This window comes from Polypterus senegalus, chromosome 7 (genome assembly GCF_016835505.1).
Source record: "Polypterus senegalus isolate Bchr_013 chromosome 7, ASM1683550v1, whole genome shotgun sequence".
NCBI lineage: Eukaryota > Metazoa > Chordata > Cladistia > Polypteriformes > Polypteridae > Polypterus > Polypterus senegalus.
In genome coordinates, this window is record NC_053160.1 from 106,622,285 (window position 1) to 106,649,144 (window position 26,860).

The window sequence follows — 26,860 nt, forward strand, 5'->3', positions numbered from 1 at the left end:
TGAGCCTGTAAAAGTCAGGCAAGACTAGCCTTTTTTTCACAAAAGGTACCTTATGAGATTTACTTATATTTACTTATATGTCTTGAGCGGGGTTCTGTTTGCAAGATATACATATACAGGAGTAAGAGAGAAGAAATTACTAAAATGAACAAAATATGTCAGGAGGCCAAAGCAGCATCATTATTGTGTTTCACTAATCTCAAACAAATGCTACAAGAATGGCTGTTGAAAATACATGAACACAAAAGTTGAGAGCAAGTAGAATCCAACCTAAGATAATCAAAGCAATCTAGATTGTGCAGGTTTTGGCTTTTTGAACAGTAAGAATCAAGTCTCAGTCCATTAAAATATGAATATCAACTGATGAGCAATGACAAAGAATTCAACCTTTCAGAGCCTTGCATAGCATTCTGCTAATGCTAACAGACAGTAACTGCTTGCTGAGTATAGAAATTTACTGACTAATTTCTGGAAGCTCAGCCAGAACAGACAAATAGTATTAATATAAAATAATATACGTAAAACTTTCAGTTCCAACAAAGCTAAAAGAAAATGTGTAAAATTTAAAGTATATTACATTTCTTCAGAAATTCAGGTGATCAAAAACTCTGGGCAGCCATGAGATTTCACTGGATTTAATGTTTTCTTTAAACATTGAAGAAAGGTAATCTGATCTGCAAGCTTTGAATGTAATTTTGTTCCTTCTCATTTTACTAACACAGAAATAGCACTGTGAGTTTCTGCATGGTAAAAGATGCATGCATTCAGTATCGAAGTATACATCATAACAGACTTCTATGACTGGTATATAAAATAATTTGGATATTCATTTCAGTACTACCAGCACTAGAGTCAAGAAAGACAACGTACTCATTTTATATATTGGTTTGGATGGATGCAGAAGATTGACAACACCCTTGGATCAGACATTAGTTCATATATTCAGTCTAAACAGCCTATCTGTGGACATGGGAAATAAGTTGGAGCTCCAGCAGCTTGTTGCTAGTTCTGCACGAGTAACCGATCACTGAAGTAAACACAGGAGTGGAAAGTAACCCAAAGCCACACAGATAGTGAACAAAATTACAGTTTGGGTAAAATATATCTTATTTCTGTTTGTCGATTTTGGAACTGCACCTATTAAATATATTGATATTTCTTAGAATTTTGATTTGGAATTGTCATTTTAATACAAAATAATTTAAATCACTTAAATGGTCACATCTTCACTATGAAAATTCATTTTTGTATATACAACTATTTCTGCTGTGTTTCCAAGGTAAGGCATGTTGCACTTTAATTTAAAACAATCATACATAGAAATACAATTATGTACTGTATTAAAATATGGGTTTTTGCATCACAAACAATATTATTAGCTTGTATGTGTATATATGTATTGAGAATGTGCTTACTTCCGATAGCACTGTTTTCATCCAGTAATCATTGTCTTGGACACAACTCGATCATTATAAAAAGTATGCCTGTACACATTCATAAATCATGAAATATGACACATGAAACACACTTCATGGTAATGTGTATGATTACTGGATAAGAAAAATAACATTTGATTTCTGTACCTGTTGAGCATTCACCTGCCTTCCTGATACTCAGCCTGCCACATTACAGTTTGCTCAAGGTTGGATTCCTCCTGGCTCTGTACAAAGAGAATTACATGTCCTACCATAGGAGGAACCACTTGTTGCTAATCTTGCTCTTCTTTTGTCCCTAACAAATGTGCAGAAAAGATGGGAGTACCCATCTACTTCTCTCTTGGTGTCATATCTCCTCCCCCCAGCCAACTTTGGTGCACAGTTATTGAATTTGACAGGCTGTAGATGAGGTTGCCTGACAGCACATGCAAGTAGGGTTCACAGATTTTGGGGGGATTAGGTCCAAGTCTTCATCATCTGGAATTTCATCTAATCGGTAGCCATCCTTCAACAATTGGATATTTAAGTCTTGGTTAATCTGCTGCAGAGAAAAAATAGTCACGTTAGAAATAATTCAGGCAAATACAAAACAACACCAACTTTTTTGTTTCAATAATTATCTTACGTTTTCATTTCTGCTTTCTTCCCACAGATTTTAAACACAACTGTCTCTTTTGAATATCTTCATAAACAGGATGAGTGTTTGGTTTTTGGAGCAACTTTGTGCTGTGGTGTGCCAATACAAATACCAGACTGTTTTGTTTTCATCACTATAAAAGGAAAGTGGTAGGCATGACACCAGTTCCACAAGCTCATGACATGGCAACAAAGGGGATAATCAGACGAGGAATTCAGAACCACAAATGGAAGCTACTGTCGATAAGGTCAAGTTTCATATAAAACCACTAAATACCATATATACCACTTTCTAAGAAGGCTTAATCCTGAGCAGGACTGACTGGTTTGTAATAAAAAATAAATTAGAATAATTAACAACAAAAATATACATTCATTTGCCACCTTATTAGGCACACCTTGCTAATACCAGGTTGGACCCCCTTTTGCCTTTAGAACTGCCATAATTCTCTGAGGCATAGATTCAACAAGGTGGTGGAAACATTCCACAGGGATTTTGGTTCATACTGACATGGTAGCATCCTACAGTTGCTGGAAATTTGTCGGCTGCACATCCATGATGTGGATCTCCCTTTTCCAAATGTTGCAGCAGAAATCAAGACTCATCAGACCAGACAACGTTTTTCCAATTTTCTCTCCTCCAATTTTGATGAGCCCATGCGAATTGTAGCCTCAGTTGCCTATTCTTAGCTGACAAGTGTGAAACCCAGTGTGGTCTCCATCTTCTTTAGCCCATCTGCTTCAAGGCTTGATTTGTCGTGTGTTCAGAGATGCTCTTCTGCATACCAGTCTGGCTATTCTCCTCTGACCTTTGGCATCAATAAGGTAATTTCATCCAGTCAACAGCTGCTCACTAGATATTTTCCCATTTTTAGACCATTCTCTGTAAACCCTAAAGATTGTTGTGCATGAAAATCCTAGTAGATCAGTTTCTGAAATATTCAGACCAGTCCGACTGGCACCAACGACCATGCCACATTTAAAGTCCATTAAATCACCTTTCTTCCTCATTCTGATGCTTGGTTTGAGCTTGGCAGTTTGTCTTGAACTTTACATGCCTAAATGTATTGAGTTACTGCTATGTAATTGACTGATTATATATTTGCATTAACAAGCAGTTGAACAGAAGTACATAACCTAATAAAGAGGCCAGTGAGTGTATAAAGTCTCATTTGCTGATATCCTGGATGAAGAAAAGTCTAATTGGTAGAAAGAGGAGCAGTGCGGCATTTATTTCCCCTTTAAAACTGTGGCACCTGGTAAATGCTGACTGTCCATACCAGTGTTTAGTTAAACAACCTGAATGCGATATATATTTTGATTCATAATGCCGTTCACACAGAAAAGCAGTTCAAAATATAACTTTGACGAGACAGAAATCTGTACAAGATGTTAATATCACAATGATTAGATTCATCTGCATTTATGCAATTTTGTCCCCAAAGATGGGTATGTTAAGTGAAATTGCTCCCTGTGGTTTGATTTAAACTCTTGCATAGTGGTTTGAATGATACAGGGGTTTATATTGGCATAAATATACCGCTCAAAATTAAAGGAACACTTATTAATCAGAGTATAGCACCAAGTCAATGAAACCTCTGAGATATTGATCTGGTCAGTTAAGTGGCAGAGGGGGTTGTTAAACAGTTTCAGCTGCTTTGGTGTTAATAGAATTAACAACAGGTGCACTAGATGGGGGTAATAGTGTGGTTTTAAATTTGAATAAAAATGAGAAATCCTAAAATTCACAAAGATTAAGAAGTTTAATATGAAATTCAATTAAAAGAAAATGAAAAATAATTCTCACATCACTTATTGCTTCAGGCAGCCTGAGCTTGCTTAATTGCACACTTTATGTAGGGCTCGAGTTTTAATAACTCAGATCTGCTTCTATTGTCCAACCTTTTCCTATATTCATTTTTTCAGGAAGGACAAAGAAAACCAAACATTGACAACCCTGTGCATAACAAATATCCGCTCTTGATTCATATTAAGAAACATTAATATTAAAATAAACATGTCTAATACCTCATAACTGTTGCATTTATCTGTGTTCCTCGGTGCAGACTTTTCTAGATTAGTCTCTAAAACTGCTCTAAAAATGACGGTAGGCCAAAAGAAGTTTACCAAAATTTTTATATATTCTATAGTAGCTAGACCACACCTGAGAGAGAAGACTGTGTGGAATTGCTGTACAGAGCTGGGGGAGGTCACAAAGAATTGTTTCTCTTGATTCTGGCATGCATTGGCTCAAGGCCTGGGAGCATGAGGGTGTGGTGACTTTAGACACCAGGGGCCTCATTTATAAAGCATGCATACATGCAAAACAGGCTTGAAAATTACATACGCAAATCCCATCACAAACATCAGGATTTCCAAAAGAAAACTTGACGGGAACCAGTATCTATTTACAACAACTCTGACCCATATGTATGCAAAATACTGGGGAAAGTAGGAAATGATGACAAACTTGACCAACGAGGGAAATGCAGACAAACTAGGAGACCAGAAGTCTTCAAACATTTTACATTTTTGCATAGGTGAAGCATCTGTGGGGACACTAACTTCACAGTAAAGAAAGGAGTACAACTGTTCTTCCAAAGTCCATATTCTTTAATGATAATGAATTCCTGTATTTTTGTCACATTTAGTTGTAGGCTTTGAGCTTCTCCTTTGAAAGACGATTTGTTCAGCTACTTTTGGAATTGAAAAGTTAAAAATACAGAATCTTATTTCCAAGATGCCTCTTTCACCCCACCACAATTCAATTCCGCACCTTTCAACTGTCTTGTATACACAAACAAGGTACTGGCTTAACAAGCACCCAAGTACTCGAACAGGCTCCTCTGTGACGTAACAGAAGCAGCATAAAACTATTCACCAACAAATTCACATAGTATTTCAAGAAGTGAAAATGAAGCATTACTGCTGATGTTGCCATCAGGTTTAATTTTTTTATTTCCAAATTTGTATTCATATGATAGTCTTCAAATGTTACACATCTAGCAAAATTGTGCATAGTAAAAATATCAGTTAATAATAGAAAAAAATAACAAACAGTAATTGCATAATAAAATCAATAACATAACATGTAGGTCATGGCTCATATTTATTAGTAACTACATTCAAATAGCTTAGACAGGAAAAAAATCTTTAACAACAAAGCTGATGGTAGCTTATATAATTAATAATCATTATTTCCTCATAATGTTTTTTTGTTTCTCATTTATGTTTTCCATGTACAGCACAACTAAAAAAAACTAATTTACATTACAGGGAAATAAGTGCAAACTATACTGTTGAAAATGCAAATATTTTATTAGATATACTGTAAAAGATGATAAACAGCACTTCAGAATTAAACTATTTAGCATACTTAAGAGGTTAGCTAGAAAAACAAAAGGAAATTTGGATGGATAGTCAATGTACTACACATACCATGAAATTCAGTTCAATTTATTTTTAAATGATACACATCTTACTTAGCATGCTAAAATGTAAATGATAAAGATGCAGTGTAATTTATTATTTACATTAAACCTGTAGGCTTTGGGTCATTGGAGAGACATCTCATTGATAAGTATATAATCTGTACTTGTGCCAGACTGTCACAATTAGGTTTTGTTTAATGAATTAGTTAGTAAGATTGGGCCCTAAAAATCATGCTTAATGAGTCAAAACACACTCATGATATGCCTCTTGTAATGTGAAAGTTAATTAACTTTGTATCAACAAGCTTCATGCATGAGTTCTTTCACCAAAGTCTTATCTTGATTTATGTAAATATGAATTGGGAGGTAACGTGGAAGTATGGTAATGTTGAACACTGAGTAATATAATTCTTTTCCAAAATATCCTTTGGTATTGACATATTAAAATTAATATTTCCTGATTATTTTCATAGGAAGATAAAGCTTTTACTTTAGTAGGGGATTTATGTTGGCAACAAAGACTTTTCTTTATAAATATAAATTCTTTTCACCCCAACATAAAGCTGAAGCTGAATTACTCAAAAACAGAAGTCAGCTTTTTTGACACCACCGTTCAACTGAAAGACAACACCCTTGTAACTTCTGTTTTTCACAAACCAACAGACAGATGGACCTACCTAAGAAGTTACAGTTTCCACCCCAAGCATATAAGGCACTCCATTATTTTCAGCCAAGCAATACGGTACAATTGTAATTGCTCAGACCCGATAGACCAGGATTAACAACTGCAGGAGCTCAAACAAGATTTCATCAGACAAGGTTATACACCCAAAAACAACAGACACTCAAATAAGAGCTACTACCATACCCACAGACAATCTTCTGGAATATAAAAAAAAAAAGACAACAAGAACCACATCCCCCTTGTTGTCACCTACAACCCACATCTTGAAGCACTTCAAAAAATTATAAAAGAACTTCAGCCAATGCTAAACAATGACCAAACACTGAATGCTGTATTTCCTGAACCTCCCCTCCTGGCATACAGACAACCACCAAGCCTTCAGTAACTAACTGTCCGAAGCTCCCTAAGTGAACCAACAGAAAATAGCACATCTCCCTGTCTACAGAAAAGATGTAAAAGGTGTGCCCACATTTATAATACAGACCGTATAGTTATACCATACTGCCAACTAGAACATCACATCACATCATTTTCCTGTAGATCATCTAATGTGGTCTACCTAATTCTCTGCATGAAATGTCCTGACACTGCACTCTATCTGGGAGAAACTAGACAAACACTCCGCCAGAGAATGAATTTACACAGGTTTCACATTAAACTTGGCAACAAAGATGTTCATGTAAGCGGCCCACTTCAACAGCCATGGACACTCTGAGAGGGGCTTTAATGTCACAGTGCTTATGGGCAACTTCAAAACACAGCAACAGAGAAAAGAATGGGAAGTTAAACACATGCTAAAATTAAATACATTACAACATGGTTTGAATAGAGACAAGAGTTTATGGACAGATATGAGGTTTATTTGCATCTCTCAAACTGACACAGACAACCTGTCTACATATCCACATTGTTTTGAAAAACTCATTAAAAACTTCAAAAGACTTTGTTGGACAGTTATCTTATCCAAAGATCTTGACCATATACATTGTTCTTCTCTCTTGTTAAATGAACCATAGCCTGAAGGAATCTATTAATTTTTTACATTTAAGATTTCTCACTTAAAGATTTACCAAATGTTGTTTCTTGTCCTAGTGTGTATATAAACACAGGGAACTCCAGTTTCTATATTAAATCTTGCCTGAAGAAGGGGCTTGAGTTGCCTCAACTGCTTGCATATTGTAATCTTTTTAGTTAGCCAGTAAAAGGTGTCATTTTGCTGGACTTTTCACTACATTTATAAATGAGAGATAAGGATTTTATAAGTCCAAGTCACTTTACACTAGAGAAAACTAAACAAAATGTATTTGTAAAATGTAGTAATGATTCAATTGTGTTAAAATAAAGTATGGTAGAAAATGGCAACATACAGTATTTATTAGCAGCTGTGTGTATACTGTTGATTGTCCTTCAATATATACACATAGATAATATCATAAAACACAAAGAGTGAAAACACTCTAGCTGTATAGTGAGTTAGAATAATTATATTTATACCAAAATAATTACAATTAATTTCTATGATACCTTTATGAAAAAGCAAAATTCATAAAATTAAACATGATCATTTGTTTCTTGTTTGTGCTAATGAGAATTTAATAAACATGTGCTGGAATAGCTTCAAGGCCCGCAAGAGAATTTAAGTGAGTACAGAAAATGGATAGATTGATGAATATTATAATGCTGAATAGAAGCATGAACCTATCATGATCATGTCATAATGTGCGTACATTATCGTCCCACATCCAAAAGATAGACACTTAGAATTAAAAAAACTTAACATGTACATGTGAGTTTGCCCCATGATAGACTGGTGCTACATTACTTTCCAGCCCTTCACTTGATGTTATGAAGATGGATGTCTCCCTGCAACCCTTCAACAGAATAAGTGGGCTCAGCAGATAACACGCACAACTGGGTAAACTAAAAATGTAATTAAATAATCAGGTTTTGTGATCTAACCATGGTCATAAAATAAACCCAAAATATTCTGCAGTGAAAATCCAGATACCTCAGGACCTAAGTAAGGGAAATCTGTGAAGAGCAAATCAAATTAAATTTTATTTGTCACATTCAAGAATATATTTCTCACATTACTAGCATTTTAATTATGTAGTAAATAATAAATGCCCACTTTCAATGGTAGATGGGTAGAGGTTCTTTAGTAATTGGGAGGGCAGCCTGAAATCCCATTGGCATCTGAGGTGGTAAAGACATTACCTTCTTTCCCAAGGTGTTGGTGTGTTTGGACCAGGTTAAGCCCACTGTAATGTGACAGCTGAGGTTTCCTAAACTCTCCACCCTCACCGCCTGAATGCTGTTAATAATGAGGGGGGAGGGGGTAGTGCCTCTCAGGGCTGAACGATTTAGGAAAAACATTAACATGCGATTTTTCTTACAGATATAGCGATTTGATTTGCAATATTTTTTTAAGTCAAGCTTCAGTCAAATATTTACTGTGTAACAGACATTAAAACATGATGGAGCGTTACCACTTGAGATGCTACCAAAATGTTAACTGCTTTATATTCTTATGCAAGGGTGACATTTTTATTACATTTTTAATTGACATAGAACAATCAAACACAGAATAATTATAATAAAAGCTGTGACTTGTGGCTCAGGAGTAGCATCTAAATATTGCACGATCCATAATTATTTACTGATATCCAGTATTTAGCTTATAAATTGACAAACCACAAAATAATTATCAAAAAAAAAGTGCTCACTATTAATATCTCAATATTGTGCATTCAAATAAAACAGATATTTAGCAAATAAAAAGCATTTAACTTTTGAACCTTTTTCCCCCCAAAAAGTCTACCACTACTGAACACAGACACAGGGGATGCACACACCAGTGTTTTTCTTTGTGCCGGTCCCAATTCCGGATAAATGGGGAGAATTACATCTGGAATGGCATCCAGTGTAAAATTTTGCCAAATCAATATGTGGACAATAATACAAATTTCCATACCAGATCAGTCAAGCCCCAGGTTAACAACAACCGCCACCAGTACTGTTGTGAATTTCCCATTGGGATTAATAAAGTATCTATCTATCTATCTAGCCAACAGGGTGCTGGCAGAAATTGGGCTACTGTTGGCCGAAGAAGAAGGAAAAGAAGAGGGGGGGAGACATGTCCGGAGGCAGGACAAGAGGAGGAAGGTAAAGAGAGTGGAACTCAGTGCAGGAACTTTGAATGTTGGCAGTATGACTGGTAAGGGGAGAGAGTTAGCAGATATGATTGAGAGAAGGAAGGTTGATATATTGTGCGTGCAAGAGACTAAATGGAAAAAAAAAATGGCCACGTGGATCAGAGGTGAATTCAAATTGTTCTATTATGGTGTGGATGGAAGGGGAAATGGGGTAGGAGTTATTCTGAAGGAACAGTATGTCAAGAGTGTTTTAGAGGTGAAAAGAATGTTAGTCAAAGTAATGATTATGAAGCTGGAAATTAGAGATGTAATGATGAATGTTGTTAGTGCATATGCCCTGCAAGTTGGGTGTGCGATGGAGGAGAAGATTTTTGGAGTGAGTTGGATGAAGTGATGAACAATGTACCCAAGGGACAGAAAGTAGCGATTGGAGTGGATTTCAATGGACATGTTGGTGAAGGCAACAGAGGAGACGAGGAGGTGATGGGTAGGTATGGTGTCAAGGAGAGGAATGAAGAAGGTCAGACGACAGTGGATTTTGCTAAAAGGATGGGCATGGCTGTGGTGAATTTGTATTTTAAGAAGAGGGAGGAACATAGGGTTACGTACAAAATTGTAGGAAGATGCACACAGGTCGATTACATCCTATGCAGAAGAGTTGATCTGAAGGAAATTGAAGACTGCAAAGTGGTGGCAGGGGAAAGTGTAGTTAAGCAGCATAGGATGGTGGTGTGTAGAATGAAACTGGAGATCAAGAACAGGAAGAGAGTGAGGGCAGAGCCAAGGATTAAATGGTGGAAGTTAAAAAAGGAAGACTGCAAGGTTGAGTTTAGGGAGGAGGTGAGACAGGCACTGGGTGGCAGTGAAGAGTTACCAGACAACTGGGAAACTACAGCAAATGTAGTAAGGGTGACAGCAAAAAGGGTGCTTGGCGTGACATCTGGAAAGAGGAAGGAGGAAAAGGAAACCTGGTGGTGAAATGAGGAAATACAGGAGAGTATACAGAGGAAGAGGATGGCAAAGAAGAAGTGGGATAGTCAGAGAGATACAGAAAGTAGACAAGAGTACAAGGAGATAAGGCGCAAAGGTGAAGAGACAGGTGGCGAAGGCTAAAGAAAAGGCATATGATGAGTTGTATGAGAGGTTGGACACTAAGGAAGGAGAAAAGGACCTGTAACGATTGGCTAGACAGAGGGACTCAGCTGGGAAAGATGTGCAGGAGGTTAGAATGATAAAGGATAAACATGGAAAGGTACTCACAAGCAAGGACAGTGTGTTCAGCAGATGAAAAGAGTACTTTGAGAGGCTGATGAATGAAGAGAACAAGAGAGAGAAGAGGTTGAATGATGTGGAGATAGTGAATCAGGACAGAAATCAGAACTGCAATGGTTTAGCGAGGAGGAAGTAAGGACAGCTATGAAGAGGATGAAAAATGGAAAGGCCGTTGTAACAGCTGGAGGTAGCAGAGTTAAAGATGCTAAGATTTGCACTAGGTGTGATGAGGATGGATAGGATTAGAAAAGAGTACATGAGAGGGTCAGCTCAAGGTGAACGGTTGGGAGACAGAGTCAAAGAGGCAAGATTGTGTAGGTTTGGACATGTGCAGAGGAGAGATGCTGAGTATATTGGGAGAAGGATGCTAAAGATTGAGCTGCCAGGGAAGAGAAAAAGAGAAAGACCTAAGCGAAGGCTTATGGATGTGGTGAGAGAGGACATGCAGGTGATAGGTGTAACAGAACAAGATAGATAGATAGATAGATAGATAGATAGATAGATAGATAGATAGATAGATAGATAGATAGATAGATAGATAGATAGATAGATAGATAGATAGATAGATAGATAGATAGATAGATAGATAGATAGATAGATAGATAGATAGATAGATAGATAGATAGATAGATAGATAGATACTTTATTAATCCCAAGGGGAAATTCACATAATCCTGCAGAAGACAGAAAGATATGGAAGAAGATGATCCTCTGTGGCAACCCCTAACAGGAACAGCTGAGAGAAGAAGAAGAAAGTCTACCACTACAGAATACGTGGACAAATCCCCTTTTGTCAAAAAATCAAATCAGCATTGATTTGATCTTCGATTTGCTCATTCGAGCTTTCTTTGGTCGAGGAGAGTTTGCAGTGTGCCACTCCTGACTTTGCCTCTTGGTCTCAGGATCGTACGAGTATTCAAAAATCCATGATTAATCACCTGTGATCACACAACTAAAGAAATCTTGCTCATTAGCGATTCTGTCAAGAAGATCAAGACACTTGTTTTTTCGAATGTCCTTCTGCTCAATTGTGAGGTTTTTCTGCACCATTTTGGCACAAACCTTTCGCATGCGCAAATGTTCAGTCAAAATTTGATGAACGGTAAATCTGTTCAAATTTAATTGTTCACTCAACATTCTTAATGTTAAACGACGGTCTGATCTCACAAGAGTGTTCACATGTTCGATGTTTTCATTGGTTTCCGAAGTTGAAGGCCTCCCTGAACGGTGTTCATCTTCAAAGTGTTTTCTGCCTTCCAAAAATGATTTGTGCCAGCGAAAAATTTGAGCTTGGGATAAAGAATGTTCCCCATAGGCCTGTTTTAACTTTTCAAACGTCACACTTGCTGATTCTCCAAGCTTAACACAAAATTTAATGGCACAATGTTGCTCCAAATTCCGCTGTTCAATTTTGCGTGACGCACAACCAAAAACACAACTTTGCTAATAGCAGTCACAAAAATCACGTAGTTAACGGAAGGAGTTGAAACTCGCACTGAGCTATGGGAGGGTACTGATACACGTGCTCTATCAAGAAAAACAGCGCAGCGTTGCCAGATCGCTTGCAGTGTTGCCAGTCTCATTACTTTTCTGCCACACCTCGTATAATGTAGAACAACTAAAATATTAAAATTACCCCATAATGCTTGCTTCCCTTACACCTCTATTACTTCTCAGCATTTGTTGTGGCCTTTGGTGTCAAGAACATCTGTATGTCAGCCTTTGCCATTTACAGAAATGAACAATGACATGGGACTACATTTCTCTCAGCACTAAACAGTCTCTCTGATGGCAAACTCGTGGCTGGTATATACAGGACGCTGCAAGGCAGTTTGCTTAACATTAGAAAGCTACCATTGTGTACTAGTACAGTCAAATTAGCTATTAAAAAAAAAAAGGTTTGAATATTATAATTAAAACTAGGTAAATATCTGAACTTAGGTTAATAACGTTGAGTGTTACATGTACATTTGTACTTTTTTTATACTTTACTATTATGGTAATGGCTGCAGTGTCGAACAAAACCACAATAATAAAAATAAAAAAAAAAATCCCAGTGGTACTCACCAATTGTTATTTAAAAATAAGAGCCATCAAAATCCCAAGCAACTGCACCCCATAAAGGGGAAGCATCAGCACCTCTGTCTTGTCATATTGTAATATTAAGAAACAATTAGGAATCATAGGTTAAGTGTAAATGGGAAAGAATCAGATACAAAATGAAACCTTTTCATCACTGGAGAAGTATTTGAAATAACTGCCCTTAGTAGACTTTTGGCAGACCCGTCGCATAAACTAAATCTTAAGGTGGACCTTTGCATTTCTGTGGATGAGCACTAGTCAATATGAATTTCTAATTTTAAATAAAGTGAATCCTGTTGCAATTTTTTAAACAAAGTACTGATTTCAGAATAAACGAACAGCAGAGATGGTGATATGTTAATAAATCAAGTGCAAGTATGAATAGATAATTTATAACTAGAGTTCTGTGCTACTGTGAGTAGCAGATGTGCTCACATCACCAGATCATACCTCATGCTCAGATGCCATATAACAGAGTTATTCAAAGAACAGAATTAAGCTGAGGCCTCCAAAACAATAATAAAACCAGTCAATAATCGCATTTCAGACTTTAGAATGTTAATTGAATACTACGGACTATATTAATAACATACTGGACATCAGACTAGTGCATCACCGAGCCAGAAATCATGTAAATATAAATAAAACAGGACACAGTGGTTGTGTGACACATGACAAGCACAGTGAAGCACTGAAAGAGATCTAAGTAAAAACTTGTCTCATATGGAGCTCCCCCAGTAGAACTTGGTTAAGATTGTCCAAGCCCAGGGCATCTACAGTGATCACACTTGGCACATGTTATTGAGTCCAAGTCAGTTTGAAAGCTAAATTTTGTTGCTAATATGAGGGTTTTCTGGTGAAATATCAGGTATGTAGTCATGTAATTAAGCAGTAGGAGGAATATCCATCATTTTACAATATCTATAAGTGTATTTTTTTTAATTGATGAACCATGCTTTGTAATTATTAGCAGTTAATATTATTCACTGATGTATGTGCAACCTCCTACTGAAGGTAAAACCGAGTGTTATTGTCTGTGCCAATTAAACAGTTTGGGTATGATACGTGATCATACTCGCTAGAACAGCAGCTATCAATCAAAGAATCACTTATTCGGTTCTTTGTGAATCAACAAGTACATACAGTATGTACATTTTATATGAAAGAGTACTTTTTCCTCATTAAAAAAATTATTAATGGATGGCCCTAGCGGTCTGATTGGACAGGCATGGAACCCTGAGGCCCACCACAGTGACAGGTCTGACTTTTGCAGCAGTAGGGCAGAAGAAAAAAAAGTTTTAAAAGTGTTTAGCTGCAAGTTTTACTAATAAGAAAAAAATATGGGTAGCCATTCAAAATTACAAAAAAGGCCATCATGAAAGTCAAGTGCAACAAGACATCTGCAAAATACTGCAGCTTTTCAGAGCACATGTGGAGTAACTTGATGTTGAACTTAGTGCGGGTAAAATAAACAGCCAATCTTTTACAATCGAATGTCAGCTTTTGCCTTCCGATAAGACCTTTTTTAAATGAACTCAAACTATATTCATATAGCAACATCTGATCTGACAACCCTATTGTTCACACATGCTGCATAACATATATCCTAAACCGTAACCTTTGCAATTTGCTAATCTCATTGTTTCAAATTGCAATTTCAATAGTTCAGCCCTATTGCCTCTGCTGATTTCTATCAAAATCCACAATTAGCACCTTTGTCTTCCTCACATTCAGGAGTAGACTGTTGCCCTAGCACCTGTGACAAACTTTCCAATCATTCCAGATAAGCCTGCTCATTGATTTTAGATATCAGAGCTAACACAGCTGTGTCATCAGCAAATCTGAAAATAATGTTAGTCATGTGCAGCTATGTAGTCAAATGTGTACAGGGAGAACAGCAGTTGACTAACACCACAGCCCTGTGGAGCACCCGTGTCGAGAGTGAGGGATGATAGGGTGTGGCCACCAACTTGAACCACCTTGGGTCTGCCTATTAAGAAATTAAGTGCTCAGACGCAGGTTGCTGTGCTTGATGATGAGCTTGGAGGGAATTACTGTGTTAAATGCAGAACTATAGCCAATAAATAGCATTCACACATAATTCTCTCTACTGGTGTCCAGGTAGGCCAGTATAGTACGAAAAATCAATATGATAGCATCCTCTGTGAATCTACTTGAGCTATACTGCAAACTTTAATGGATCCAGTTTTCTGGTAGAGAACAGCATATCATTTTTGATTAACATCTCAAAAAACTTCATTGCTATAGGCTGGACTTGCGTTCTTAGATGCACTTTCCATTTTGCCATACTTCTCTGTTCTGTCAATAAGGTAAACCTAGAAAGATTCAGCAGGGTGAATTACATGATCCGGCACCTTCGGAGTTAGCCAAGCATCAGAGACGAAAGATGTTGCAGTTCCTAAATTTTTAAAGGAACTTTATCCTTACTCAGATGTCATCCAGCTTGTTTCCAGTTACTGGACTTTGGCTAACAGGACACTGGGCAGTGGCACTTGTTGTGCTTGAGCCATCGGCCTGTTGCATACTGTGGCATGTTTCGTTCAAAGTTCCTTTTGGTGCTGTTACAGTTTTTCTGAAGGATCTAAAATGGCCAAGCCATGTCTGAAAGCTGGTGAGTGACTTGTGATGATCGTCTCGTGATGATAACTCATGAAACCCAAATTGGGTGGTGTAAAAAAAGTTAACATAATAACAATTAACACAAAGTAAATACACATTCTGATTGGTAATGGCAGAAAGAATGATGAATGAAGAAGTAAATAAACAGTGTCTCACCTCAGCAGAAGAATATCCTGATGAAGAATATCTAGACATGTCAAAGTCATCATCACTGAAACAAACAAAAATTATTTGATAGTGTACCTTTTTATTTCCAAAGCCAGCTCTCGTCTTATGAATAATTATTATTCAAAAGCATGCACTGTAGCTTGAACTTTAATTTACAAAAAGCATTATGGTGTCTTTTGTTATTGGTAATATCATATCAGATACACATTAATTTAAAGTAAGCTGTGAGTTAGGGCATAAACACTTGTGGTGGTGGTTGCTCCATTTACAGATTTACAACATTAAGAATATCAAAAAGTAAATCAACTATATATAAATAAATGCTGCTCACATGTATATAAAATCTATATTAGATAATCATTTGACAAACATATTCTTTCTGTTAACAATGAGTCAACTTTTAACATTCTATTTTTTGCAGTCTAACTATGCAGAATAGTTATGTGATTACAAATTAGTTACATCCAATGGTAAAACTAATAAAATTACAAGCACATTTTTTCAGTTTTAAAGTTTGATTCATACATTCTCCAAAGAATTTTCCATTTACCAAAATGTTCTTTAGCAAAGACTGAGCATTTTAAAATCACACCAGAAAACAACAGGGGGGCATCTGCAAACAGTAATTTCTGTAGTACTTACTTCTTGACATCTTCGGTTGTGCCTTCAGAGAATGCAATGTGTACTTGGTAATAGAAATTTAACTTTCAATGAATTAAGCATTCTTATGTTGGTAAGCAGAGCTGTCTATACTACCTATATACAGTCATATGAAAAAGTTTGGGAACCCCTCTCAGCCTGAATAATAATCTACTCTACTTTCAACAAAATAAGATAATAGTGGTATGTCTTTCATTTCCTAGGAACATCTGAGTACTGGGGTGTTTTCGAACAAAGGTGTTTAGTAAAGCAGTATTTAGTTGTATAAAATTAAATCAAATGTGTAAAACTGGCTGTGCAAAAATTTGGGTACCCTTGTAATTTTGCTGATTTGAATGCATGTAACTGCTCAATACTGATTACTTGCAACACCAAATTGGTTGGATTAGCTCGTTAAGCCTTGAACTTCATAGACAGGTGTGTCCAATCATGAGAAAAGGTATTTAGGATGGTCAATTGCAAGCTGTGCTTCCCTTTGACTCTGTTCTGAAGAGTGACAGCATGGGATAATCAAAGCAACTCTCAAAAGATCTGAAAACAATGATTGTTCAGTATCATAGTTTAGGGGAAGGCTACAAAAGGCTCTCTCAGAGGTTTAAACTGTCAGTTTCAACTATAAGGAATGTAATCAGGAAATGGAAGGCCACATGCACAGATGCTGTTAAACCCAGGTCTGGCAGGCCAAGAAAAATACAGGAGTAGCATATGTGCAGGATTATGAGAATGGTTACAGACAACCCACAGATCACCTCCAAAAACCTGCAAGAACATCTTGCTGCAGATGATGTATCTGTACATCGTTCTACAATTCAGCGCAATTTGCACAAAGAACAACTGTATGGCAGGTTGATGAGAAAGAAGCCCTTTCTGCACTCACACCATAAACAGAGTCACTTGTTGTATGCAAATGCTCATTTAGACAAGCCAGATTCATGCTGGAACAAAGTGCTTTGGACTGATGAGACAAAAATTGAGTTATTTGGTTCAAACAAAAAGTGCTTTGCATGGCGGAAGAAGAACGCCGCCTTCCAAGAAAAACACCTGCTACCTATTGTCAAATTTGGTGGAGGTTCCATCAAGCTGTGGGGCTGTGTGGCTAGTTCAGGGACTGGGGCCCTTGTTAAAGCCAAGGGTCGGATAAATTCAACCCAATATCAACAAATTCTTCAGGATAATGTTCAAACGTCATTCACAAAGTTGAAGTTATGCAGGGGTTGGATATTCCAACAAGACAATGACCCAAAGCACAGTTCGAAATCTATAAAGGCATTCATGAAGAGGGAGAAGTACAATGTTCTGGAATGGACGTCACAGTACCCTCATTTGAATATCATCGAAAATCTTTGGGATGATTTGAAGCAGGCTGTTCATGCTCGGAAGCCATCAAATTTAACTGAACTGGAGAGATTTTGTATGGAAGAATGGCCAAAAATACCTCCATCCAGAATCCAGACACTCTTCAAAGGCTATAGGATGTGTCTAGAGGCTGTTATATTGGCAAAAGGAGTAACAGAAGTAATAAAGATATTGTATTGTAGATGCCGTGTCTTACAACGTTATCTATCTGCAAGATACACCATCAAAACTAAAACACCACCTGTGAAAGTATATAAATATCACAGCACATATCTTATCATGTTAAAAAGTCTTAACATAAATAATGGTTTTCATTAGACAATAGAGAAAATACCATTACCTGACAGTTGGAAAGGATCACAACATCTTTCTTGCCATAACAAATTTTACACTGGTATAATGACTCGCAAGCCATACCTCAAATACATCTCATGGTGCTAATTTTTCTGCAACACAAGTCATCACACTAATACTCTCTCACCTCTGCACACATCTTCACCTCTTCCCAAAGTAAAATTCTGCACAGCTGGGGCCTCATGTATAAACAGAGCGTATGCAGAAAAATGTTGTGTATGCCAGTTTCTATGCTCACATCACGATGTATAAAAACTAAACTTGACGTAAAGCCATTCACATTTTCATGCTAGCTCAATCCCTGGCGTATGCAAGTTCTCTGCTTGGTTTTGCAAATTGGTGGCACCAAGCATCAAAGCAGGGCTATTGTTCCTGTGTGGTTTACCATTCTGTTTTAAATCCACATAACTGACGCAGCTTTATCAGATACACTGAAGTTAACTACATATCGTTTAAGGCCCCTGATTGTAATCAACCCGTAAATATATAACGGAATGGCCAAAATATTTCAAATACCATCACTGCTTTAGCGTTGTAACTCTCAGTGCATGATTTGGAGTATTTAACCCATTGTATCCGAGTGTGGAATCACAGCTCTACAGCAGCTGACCAGAAAGAGGATGATTGGTATACAGCATCAAGCACACGCTGCCTCAGCCATGCGCACTGTCTACTAAATTGCTCTCATATGACAAACGCTTCACAGCCTTTCCTGTAGGGACATCGCAGTTTAGAAACAGTTTCAAACCAAGAGCTCTAAACGCACACAATCAGTCCATCAAGTGCTTCTGCTAGAACTGTTTGTAATTATAAGTACAATTAACCTCACTGTAAACTTGCACTACAGTTATAAAATTGCACAACCTGAGCCACTTTATAAAGCAAATATTTACATATGATGATGACTGGCTTCTAAGTCGATTTAGACTTCCAAGCGCTATCTTCTTGATATCATTTTTAAAATGAAATGCAGGAAAGAATGTTTTATTACATTATACATATAAAATTTTAACATCATTTAGATAATCTATATTGTAAATAATTAAATATGTGAGGACATGGTGTCACAACGCTAGCTATGTGCTGGCACACTGTTCAGGGATTGTTCCTGCCTCGCGCTGTATGCTTGCTGGGAATGGCACAACCCCGGATGGACAGATGGATGGAATAATTAAACAAATACTACGAAGATATTTCGGCGTTCTAAGCATACAGATGGCTTAACATTTATTACAAATGGATGGAATAATTAAACATATACTACGAAGATATTTCAGCGTTCTAAGCATACAGATGGCTTAACATTTATTACAAAGCGATTAGTTACTTGGAGAAAGAAATATAAGGACAGGAATTGGGGGTTAGTATGTTTGAGGCAGACAGTACTGCTGCAATAAATTATTTCATGAACAGTTGTGTACAGTGAACCAAGCATTTTGCAGGAGGCAGGAACAATCTCTGGACAGGGCGCCTGCTTGTCACTATCACTGTGCCACAGTGTTCCCATATTTAATACATGGTTTAATTCCTATCATTATGAAAATGATATCAAGTATACAGTGCATCCAGAAAGTATTCACAGCGCATCACTTTTTCTGCATTTTGTTATGTTACAGCCTTATTCCAAAATGGATTAAATTCATTTTTTACCTCAGAATACTACACACAACACCCCATAATGACAACATGAAAAAAGTTTACTGGAGGTTTTTGCAAATTTATTAAAATAAAAAAAAAAACTGAGAAATTACATGTACATAAGTATTCACATCCATTATTCAATACTTTGTCGATGCACCTTAGGCAGCAATTACAGCCTCAAGTCTTTTTGAATATGATGGCACAAGCTTGGCAGACCTGTCCTTGGCCAGTTTCGCCTATTTCTCTTTGCAGCACCTCTCAAGCTCCATCAGATTGGATGGGAAGCGTTGGTGCACAGCCATTTTAAGATCGCTCCAGAAATGTTCAATCGGATTCAAGTCTGGGCTCTGGCTGGGCCACTCAAGGACATTCACAGAGTTGTCCTGAAGCCACTCCTTTGATATCTTGGCTGTGTGCTTAGGGTCGTTGTCCTGCTGAAAGATGGACCGTCACCCCAGTCTGAGATCAAGAGCACTCTGGAACAGGTTTTCATCCAGGATGTCTCTGTATATTGCTGCAGTCATCTTTCCCTTTATCCTGACTAGTCTCCCAGTTCCTGCCGCTGAAAAACATCCCCACAGCATGATGCTGCCACCACCATGCTTCACTGTAGGGATGGTATTGGCCTGGTGATGAGCGGTGCCTGGTTTTCTCCAAACATGACGCCTGGCATTCACACCAGAGAGTTCAATCTTTGTCTCATCAGACCAGAGAATTTTGTTTCTCATGGTCTTAGAGTCATTCAGGTGCCTTTTGGCAAACTCCAGGCAGGCTGCCATGTGCCTTTTACTAAGGAGTGGCTTCCGTCTGGCCACTCTACCATACAGGCCTGATTGGTGGATTGCTGCAGAGATGGTCGTCCTTCTGGAAGGTTCTCCTCTCTCCACAGAGGACCTCTAGAGCTCTGACAGAGTGACCATCGGGTTCTTGGTCACCTCCCTGACTAAGGCCCTTCTCCCCCGATCGCTCAGTTTAGATGGCTGGCCAGCTCTAGGAAGAGTCCTGGTGGTTTCGAACTTCTTCCACTTACAGATGATGGAGTCCACTGTGCTCATTGGGACCTTCAAAGCAGCAGAAATTTTTCTGTAACCTTCCCCAGATTTGTGCCTCGAGACAATCCTGTCTCGGAGGTCTGCAGACAATTCCTTTGACTTCATGCTTGGTTTGTGCTCTGAAATGAACTGTCAACTGTGGGACCTTATATAGACAGGTGTGTGCCTTTCCAAATCATGCCCAATCAACTGAATTTACCACAGGTAGATTCCAATTAAGCTGCAGAAACATCTCAAGGATGATCAGGGGAAAAAGGATGCACCTGAGCTCAATGTGAGCTTCATGGCAAAGGCTGTGAATACTAATGTACATGTGCCTTCTCAACTTTTTTATTTTTAATAAATTTGCAAAAATCTCAAACTTTTTTCATGTTGTCATTATGGCGTGTTGTGTGTAAAATTCTGAGGAAAAAAATGAATTTAATCCATTTTGGAATAAGGCTGTAACACAACAAAATGTGGAAAAAGTGATGCGCAGTAAAAACTTTCCGGATGCACTGTACATCTTGGTTTTTAAATTATTCAGAGAGCTGTAACATCACGAATGTAATAGATTCTGTGTCCTGTCGGAGGAAGAGAAAGCCCATTTAAGAAGCACGTAGTGATTCACACACATAGAGCACATAGAAGAACACACACAAAACAAAGCATTTAATGCACTACTTTAGTTACGATGGGATTCGGGAAAGTAGTATACTAAACGATTGTAAGATTAAGTTTATGACGTTTGAGTTTAATGACAAAATAAACTATGTGATTAAAGTGGAAATTTCGAGATTAAAGTTGACATTTCGAGCTTTTTTCCCCACTGTATCCCTATTTTTTTCTTTTCTCTGTACCCTAATAAGCTTCCATATGACACTCAGTTGGTGGGCTACAACATTTTGATATCTGACCACTTCTTTGTTTTTCGGGCACTATGCAACTCCGTGAACTTGAACTTTCGAATTTCTCCACCAATCGAATCAACTTCCTTTTGTTGTTTGTATCACTGTTTAAACCAACAAATACTATGTTTTTCTTTGCCTCCACTTGGTATTCATTGAAATTCTTCTATTTTCCCCCATGCTTATGCCATTGTCTTGTCACAGACCGCTCAGCTTAAGGGCTATTTATATTGATTTACATATTCAAAGAGGTGTACTTCTGGGAGAAGTTGGGGAGTGGTAGCAGGCGTGTGCATGTGCATTACTTTTCATGCTGACCGGGATTTATGTAGCAGAAGAATGTGGAAGTACGCACAGATTTATTCATCTGTATTTTTTTTTGTGCGTATGCACATTTCCACTTTTGTCTGTATGCCATATTTTAGTGTGGATTCTATGCATGAGGACCCTGATCTTTATACTCCTAGTACTTTCTAACTTTCATGCACATTCAGTCTTCCCCTGAAAGCCAGAAAAAAGCCTGCAAAGGAGACAATGGGAAACAAAATGAATCCCACCAATATTACTACATATGTATTTGAAAAGATTATGCCCCCATTTCTTTAATGCCTTTGGTCCCTTAACCGCTAACCATTAGTATTAATGTTCTTAAATTTTTCCTAGCTTTAGGAATAGTCTGAGTTACCTTACTGACCTGGAGTAAAAACATAACCACACACTGGTTTGCCATCACTATAGACCACACACTATTAAAAGCAAACACTTGAGTTCTTTCACACTTCTTAGCAGGAGGTATTAAACAATTAGAGCTGACTGTAGTTAAGTTTCATGTCGATGAGCAGTAAAAGACAGACTACTGGGGAAAAGATCTACATATAACAGGCAGAAATGTAGAAATAAAAAACAAAACTAATTCACTAGGATTTTTTTTTTTGTAAGTAAGCTGAAGGAATGAGCCTGCCAAATTTCAGCCTTCTACCTACATGGGAAGTTGGAGAATTAGTGACGTTTGAAAAATTCAATATGGCGGCCAACAGTGGCGTCATACCACTGAAATAGGTATGTATATCGGTTTTGGTTAGAGCAGAGAAGCCACCAACCAAATTTCGTGAAGATGGGGTTAGCCTTCTACCTACACGGGAAGTTGGAAAATTAGTGACATTGGAAAGTTCAATATGGCGACCAACAATGGCGTCATACCATCAAAATAAGTACGTACATCGGTTTCGGTTAGAGCAGGGAAGCCGCCTACAAAATTTCGTGAAGATGCGGCCATAAATATGAAAGTTCAACATGGCGGACGTTCTCGACCGTTATGGCCATTACGTGTAGAATTTCGAAATGAAACCTGCCCAACTTTTGTAAGAAAGCTGTAAGGAATGAGCCTACCAAATCTCAGCCTTCCACCCACACGGGAAGTTGGAGAATTAGTGATGAGTCAGTCAGTGAGTGAGTCAGTGAGGGCTTTGCCTTTTATTAGTATACTTTAGATATATATATATGTGTTTGCGTGTGTGTGTATGTGTGTGTGTATATATATATATATATATATATATATATATATATATATATATATATATACTGCTCAAAAGAATTAAAGGAACACTTTTAATCAGAGTATAGCATAAAGTCAATGAAACTTATGGGATATTAATCTGGTCAGTTAAGTAGCAGAGGGGTTGTTAATCAGTTTCAGCTGCTGTGGTGTTAATGAAATTAACAACAGATGCACTAGAGGGGCAACAATGAGATGACCCCAAAACAGGAATGGTTTAACAGGTGGAGGCCACTGACATTTTCCCTCCTCATCTTTTCTGACTGTTTCTTCACTAGTTTTGCATTTGGCTACAGTCAGTGTCACTACTGGTAGCATGAGGTGATACCTGGACCCTACAGAGGTTGCACAGGTAGTCCAACTTCTCCAGGATGGCACATCAATATGTGTCATTGCCAGAAGGTTTGCTGTGTCTCCTGCACAGTCTCAAGGGCATGGAGGAGATTCTAGGAGACAAGCAGTTACTCTAGGAGAGCTGGAGAGGGCCATAGAAGGTCCATAACCCATCAGCAGGACCAGTATCTGCTCCTTTGGGCAAGGAGGAACAGGATGAGCACTGCCAGAGCCCTACAAAATGACCTCCAGCAGGCCACTGGTGTGAATGTCTCTGACCAAACAATCAGAAACAGACTTCATGAGGGTTGCCTGAGGGCCCAAATGTCTACTGCCCTGTGCTCACTGCACAGCACCGGGAGCTCAATTGGCATTTGCCATAGAATACCAGAATTGGCAGGTCCACCACTGGCGTCCTGTGCTTTTCACAGATGAGAGCAGGTTCACCCTGAGTATATGTGAAAGGCGTGAAAGGGTCAGGAGAAGCCGTGGAGAATATTATGCTGCCTGTAACATCGTTTAGCATGACTGGTTTGGTGGTGGGTCAGTGATGATCTTGGAGGCATATCCATGGAGCGACTCACAGACCTCTACAGGCTAGACAACGGCATCTTGACTGCCATTAGGTATCAGGATGAAATCCTTGGACCCATTGTCAGACCCTACGCTGGTGCAGTAGGTCCTGGTTTCCTCTAATGCACGACAATGCCCGGCCTCATGTGGCAAGAGTATGCAGGCAGTACCTGGAGGATGAAGGAATTGAAACAATTGAATGGCCTTCACGATCCCCTGACTTAAACCCAATAGAACATCTGTGGGACATTATGTTTGGTCCATTAGGGCGCCAGGTTGCTCCTCAGACTGTACAACAGCTCAGGGATGCCCTCATACAGATCTGGGAGGAAATGCCACAAGACACCATCCGTCGTCTCATTAGGAGCATGCCCGGCGTTGTCAAGCATGCATACAAGCTCGTGGGGCCACACAAGATACTGAAAAGCATTTTGAGTAGCAGAAATTAAGTTTTTGAAAAATGGACTAGCCTGCCACATCTTCATTTCACTCTGATTTTAGGGTGTCTACACAATTGAGCCCTCTGTAGGCAGAAAACTTTTATTTCCATTAAAAGACTTGGCATCCTTTTGTTCCTAAGACATTGCCCTGTCGTTATTTGTATAGATATCCAACTTCATATTGAGATCTGATGTATCTAATGTGTTTCTTTAAAGTGTTCCTTTAATTTTTGTGAGCAGTGTGTATATATATATATATATATATATATATATATATATATATATATATATATATATATATATATATATATGTATGTGTATGTGTGTATATATGTATATGTGTGTGTGTATGTATGTACGTATATGTGTATACTGTATATGTTGATATGTGTATATATATGTATATACAGGGTGGGCCATTTATATGGATACACACCTTAATAAAATGGGAATGTTTGGTGATATTAACTTCCTGTTTGTGGCACATTAGTATATGTGAGGGGGAAAACTTTTCAAGATGGGTGGTGACCATAGTGGCCATTTTGAAGTTGGCCATTTTGGATCCAACTTTTGTTTTTTCAATAGGAAGAGGGTCATGTGACACATCAAACTTATTGGGAATTTCACAAGAAAAACAATGGTGTGCTTGGTTTTAACCTAACTTTATTCTTTCATCCATCCATGAAGGGATGGACATGGTCAGAAACAATGCTCAGGTAGCCCGTGGCATTTAAACGATGCCCAATTGGCAGTAAGGGGCCTAAAGTGTGCCAAGAAAACATCCCCCACACCATTACACCACAACCACCAGCCTGCACAGTGGTAACAAGGCATGATGGATCCATGTTCTCATTCTGTTTACGCCAAATTCTGACTCTACCATTTGAATATCTCAACAGAAATCGAGACTCATCAGACCAGGCAACATTTTTCCAGTCTTCAACTGTCCAATTTTGGTGAGCTTGTGCAAATTGTAGCCTCTTTTTCCTATTTGTAGTGGAGATGAGTGGTACCTGGTGGGGTCTTCTGCTGTTGTAGCCCATCCGCCTCAAGGTTGTGCGTATTGTGGCTTCACAAATGCTTTGCTGCATACCTCGGTTGTAACGAGTGGTTATTTCAGTTAAAGTTGCTCTTCTATCAGCTTGAATCAGTCGGCCCATTCTCCTCTGACCTCTAGCATCAACAAGGCGTTTTCGACCACAGGACTGCCGCATACTGGATGTTTTTCCCTTTTCACACCATTCTTTGTAAACCTAAGAAATGGTTGTGCGTGAAAATCCCAGTAACTGAGCAGATTGTGAAATACTCAGACCGGCCCGTCTGGCACCAACAACCATGCCACGCTCAAAATTGCTTAAATCACCTTTCTTTCCCATTCTGACATTCAGTTTGGAGGTCAGGAGATTGTCTTGACCAGGACCACACCCCTAAATGCATTGAAGCAACTGCCATGTGTGGTGTTATGGGTCCACAGCTCACTGAGCAAAGGCCGTTTTTAAATAATCACCGCACCCGAGGCGGCTTCGTGAGGGGGGGCGATGTTGTAGCGAGCCGCGGGGCGGTCGTCGATGTGGGCGTTTCTCACCGTGTGCACAGGTGAGGAACTGCCCACATTCGTGATTGCTCCCGTGGCTAATGCTACAGCTGTGATGGCCCCTCACGTTATAAAAAAATAAGCGCAAGTGGTTGAAGGGGGTGAAAGGGAATTGATCGGAGAAAAAAAAGGAAAAAAGATGGAAAGATAAGAAAAGGAAAGAAAGGAAGAAGACGGAGGTTACAGGGAGCGAGGAAGCAGGCGGTGCGTGCGTGTGGTGAGCGCGCGATCAAGCGCTCGAGGGCAGCTGCGAGGAAGCTGGGTGTTAGGCCGACACCCAGGTGTTTGAGTTGAGGTTGCTCCCGCTGAGAGACCATGTAGCGGGAGTGACCAGGTGAAAGCGACGAGCCGCAGAAGGCCGCGGAAAGGCAGCGGAAGTCGGGAGACTTGGTGGTGGAGTCCCCAATGTGCGCCCTGGTCATTGGTGGACATCAAGTCTCGGGACTGGGATGAGTGCCATACCGGAGCCAGGGATCGGGAAGTCTCCAGTCTCGCGAAAGTGTAGAGGAGGGCAGCGGCAGAGAGCGTCTTGCCTGCTGCTTGGCCCAAACGGGATAAGCAGGTGAGACGCTAATAAACGATGCACCGGATTTGTTGTTGTTTTTAAGACTGCTTCCATGAGAAGATTTTAACCTCTGGTTTTAAAGGATTGTTTTTTCTATTGATTTTTAACCTCCACGTGTTCTTTTTATGGATTATTTATTTAATGAAGAACTTTGAAACTGCACTATTTATGGAACACTGTTTTTGTTGACTGTTTTTAATAAAAGCACTGTTTTCACTTTTAACCATCCCCTTGCTAAGATGCTCAATTATTGCCTTCACTGACTAGCTCTCTCGGTTTCATTATCGACGGTGTTGGGTTCAAGGGTTCCCAAACAGCCATGGGAGCGTGGAGCCAGAACCCACA

At 38.7% G+C, this 26,860-nt stretch overlaps 1 protein-coding gene across 3 annotated transcripts in view; it reads right to left on the reverse strand.

The window, feature by feature from the left end:
* Positions 1–617: 617 nt before the first annotated feature.
* LOC120532773 (protein FAM219A) overlaps positions 618–26,860 on the reverse strand; it is a 115,092-nt gene continuing 88,849 nt past the window's right edge. For 2 of the 3 annotated variants that reach the window (XM_039759145.1, XM_039759143.1), the window contains exons 5-6: positions 15,494–15,548; positions 618–1,977 (exon numbers count right to left, since the gene is read on the reverse strand). In XM_039759145.1, the coding sequence (XP_039615079.1) occupies positions 1,819–1,977; positions 15,494–15,548 (214 nt within the window). In that variant the 3' untranslated portion in view covers positions 618–1,818. The remainder of the gene's footprint in view (positions 1,978–15,493; positions 15,549–26,860) is intronic. The other variant, XM_039759144.1, reaches the window with a different exon arrangement.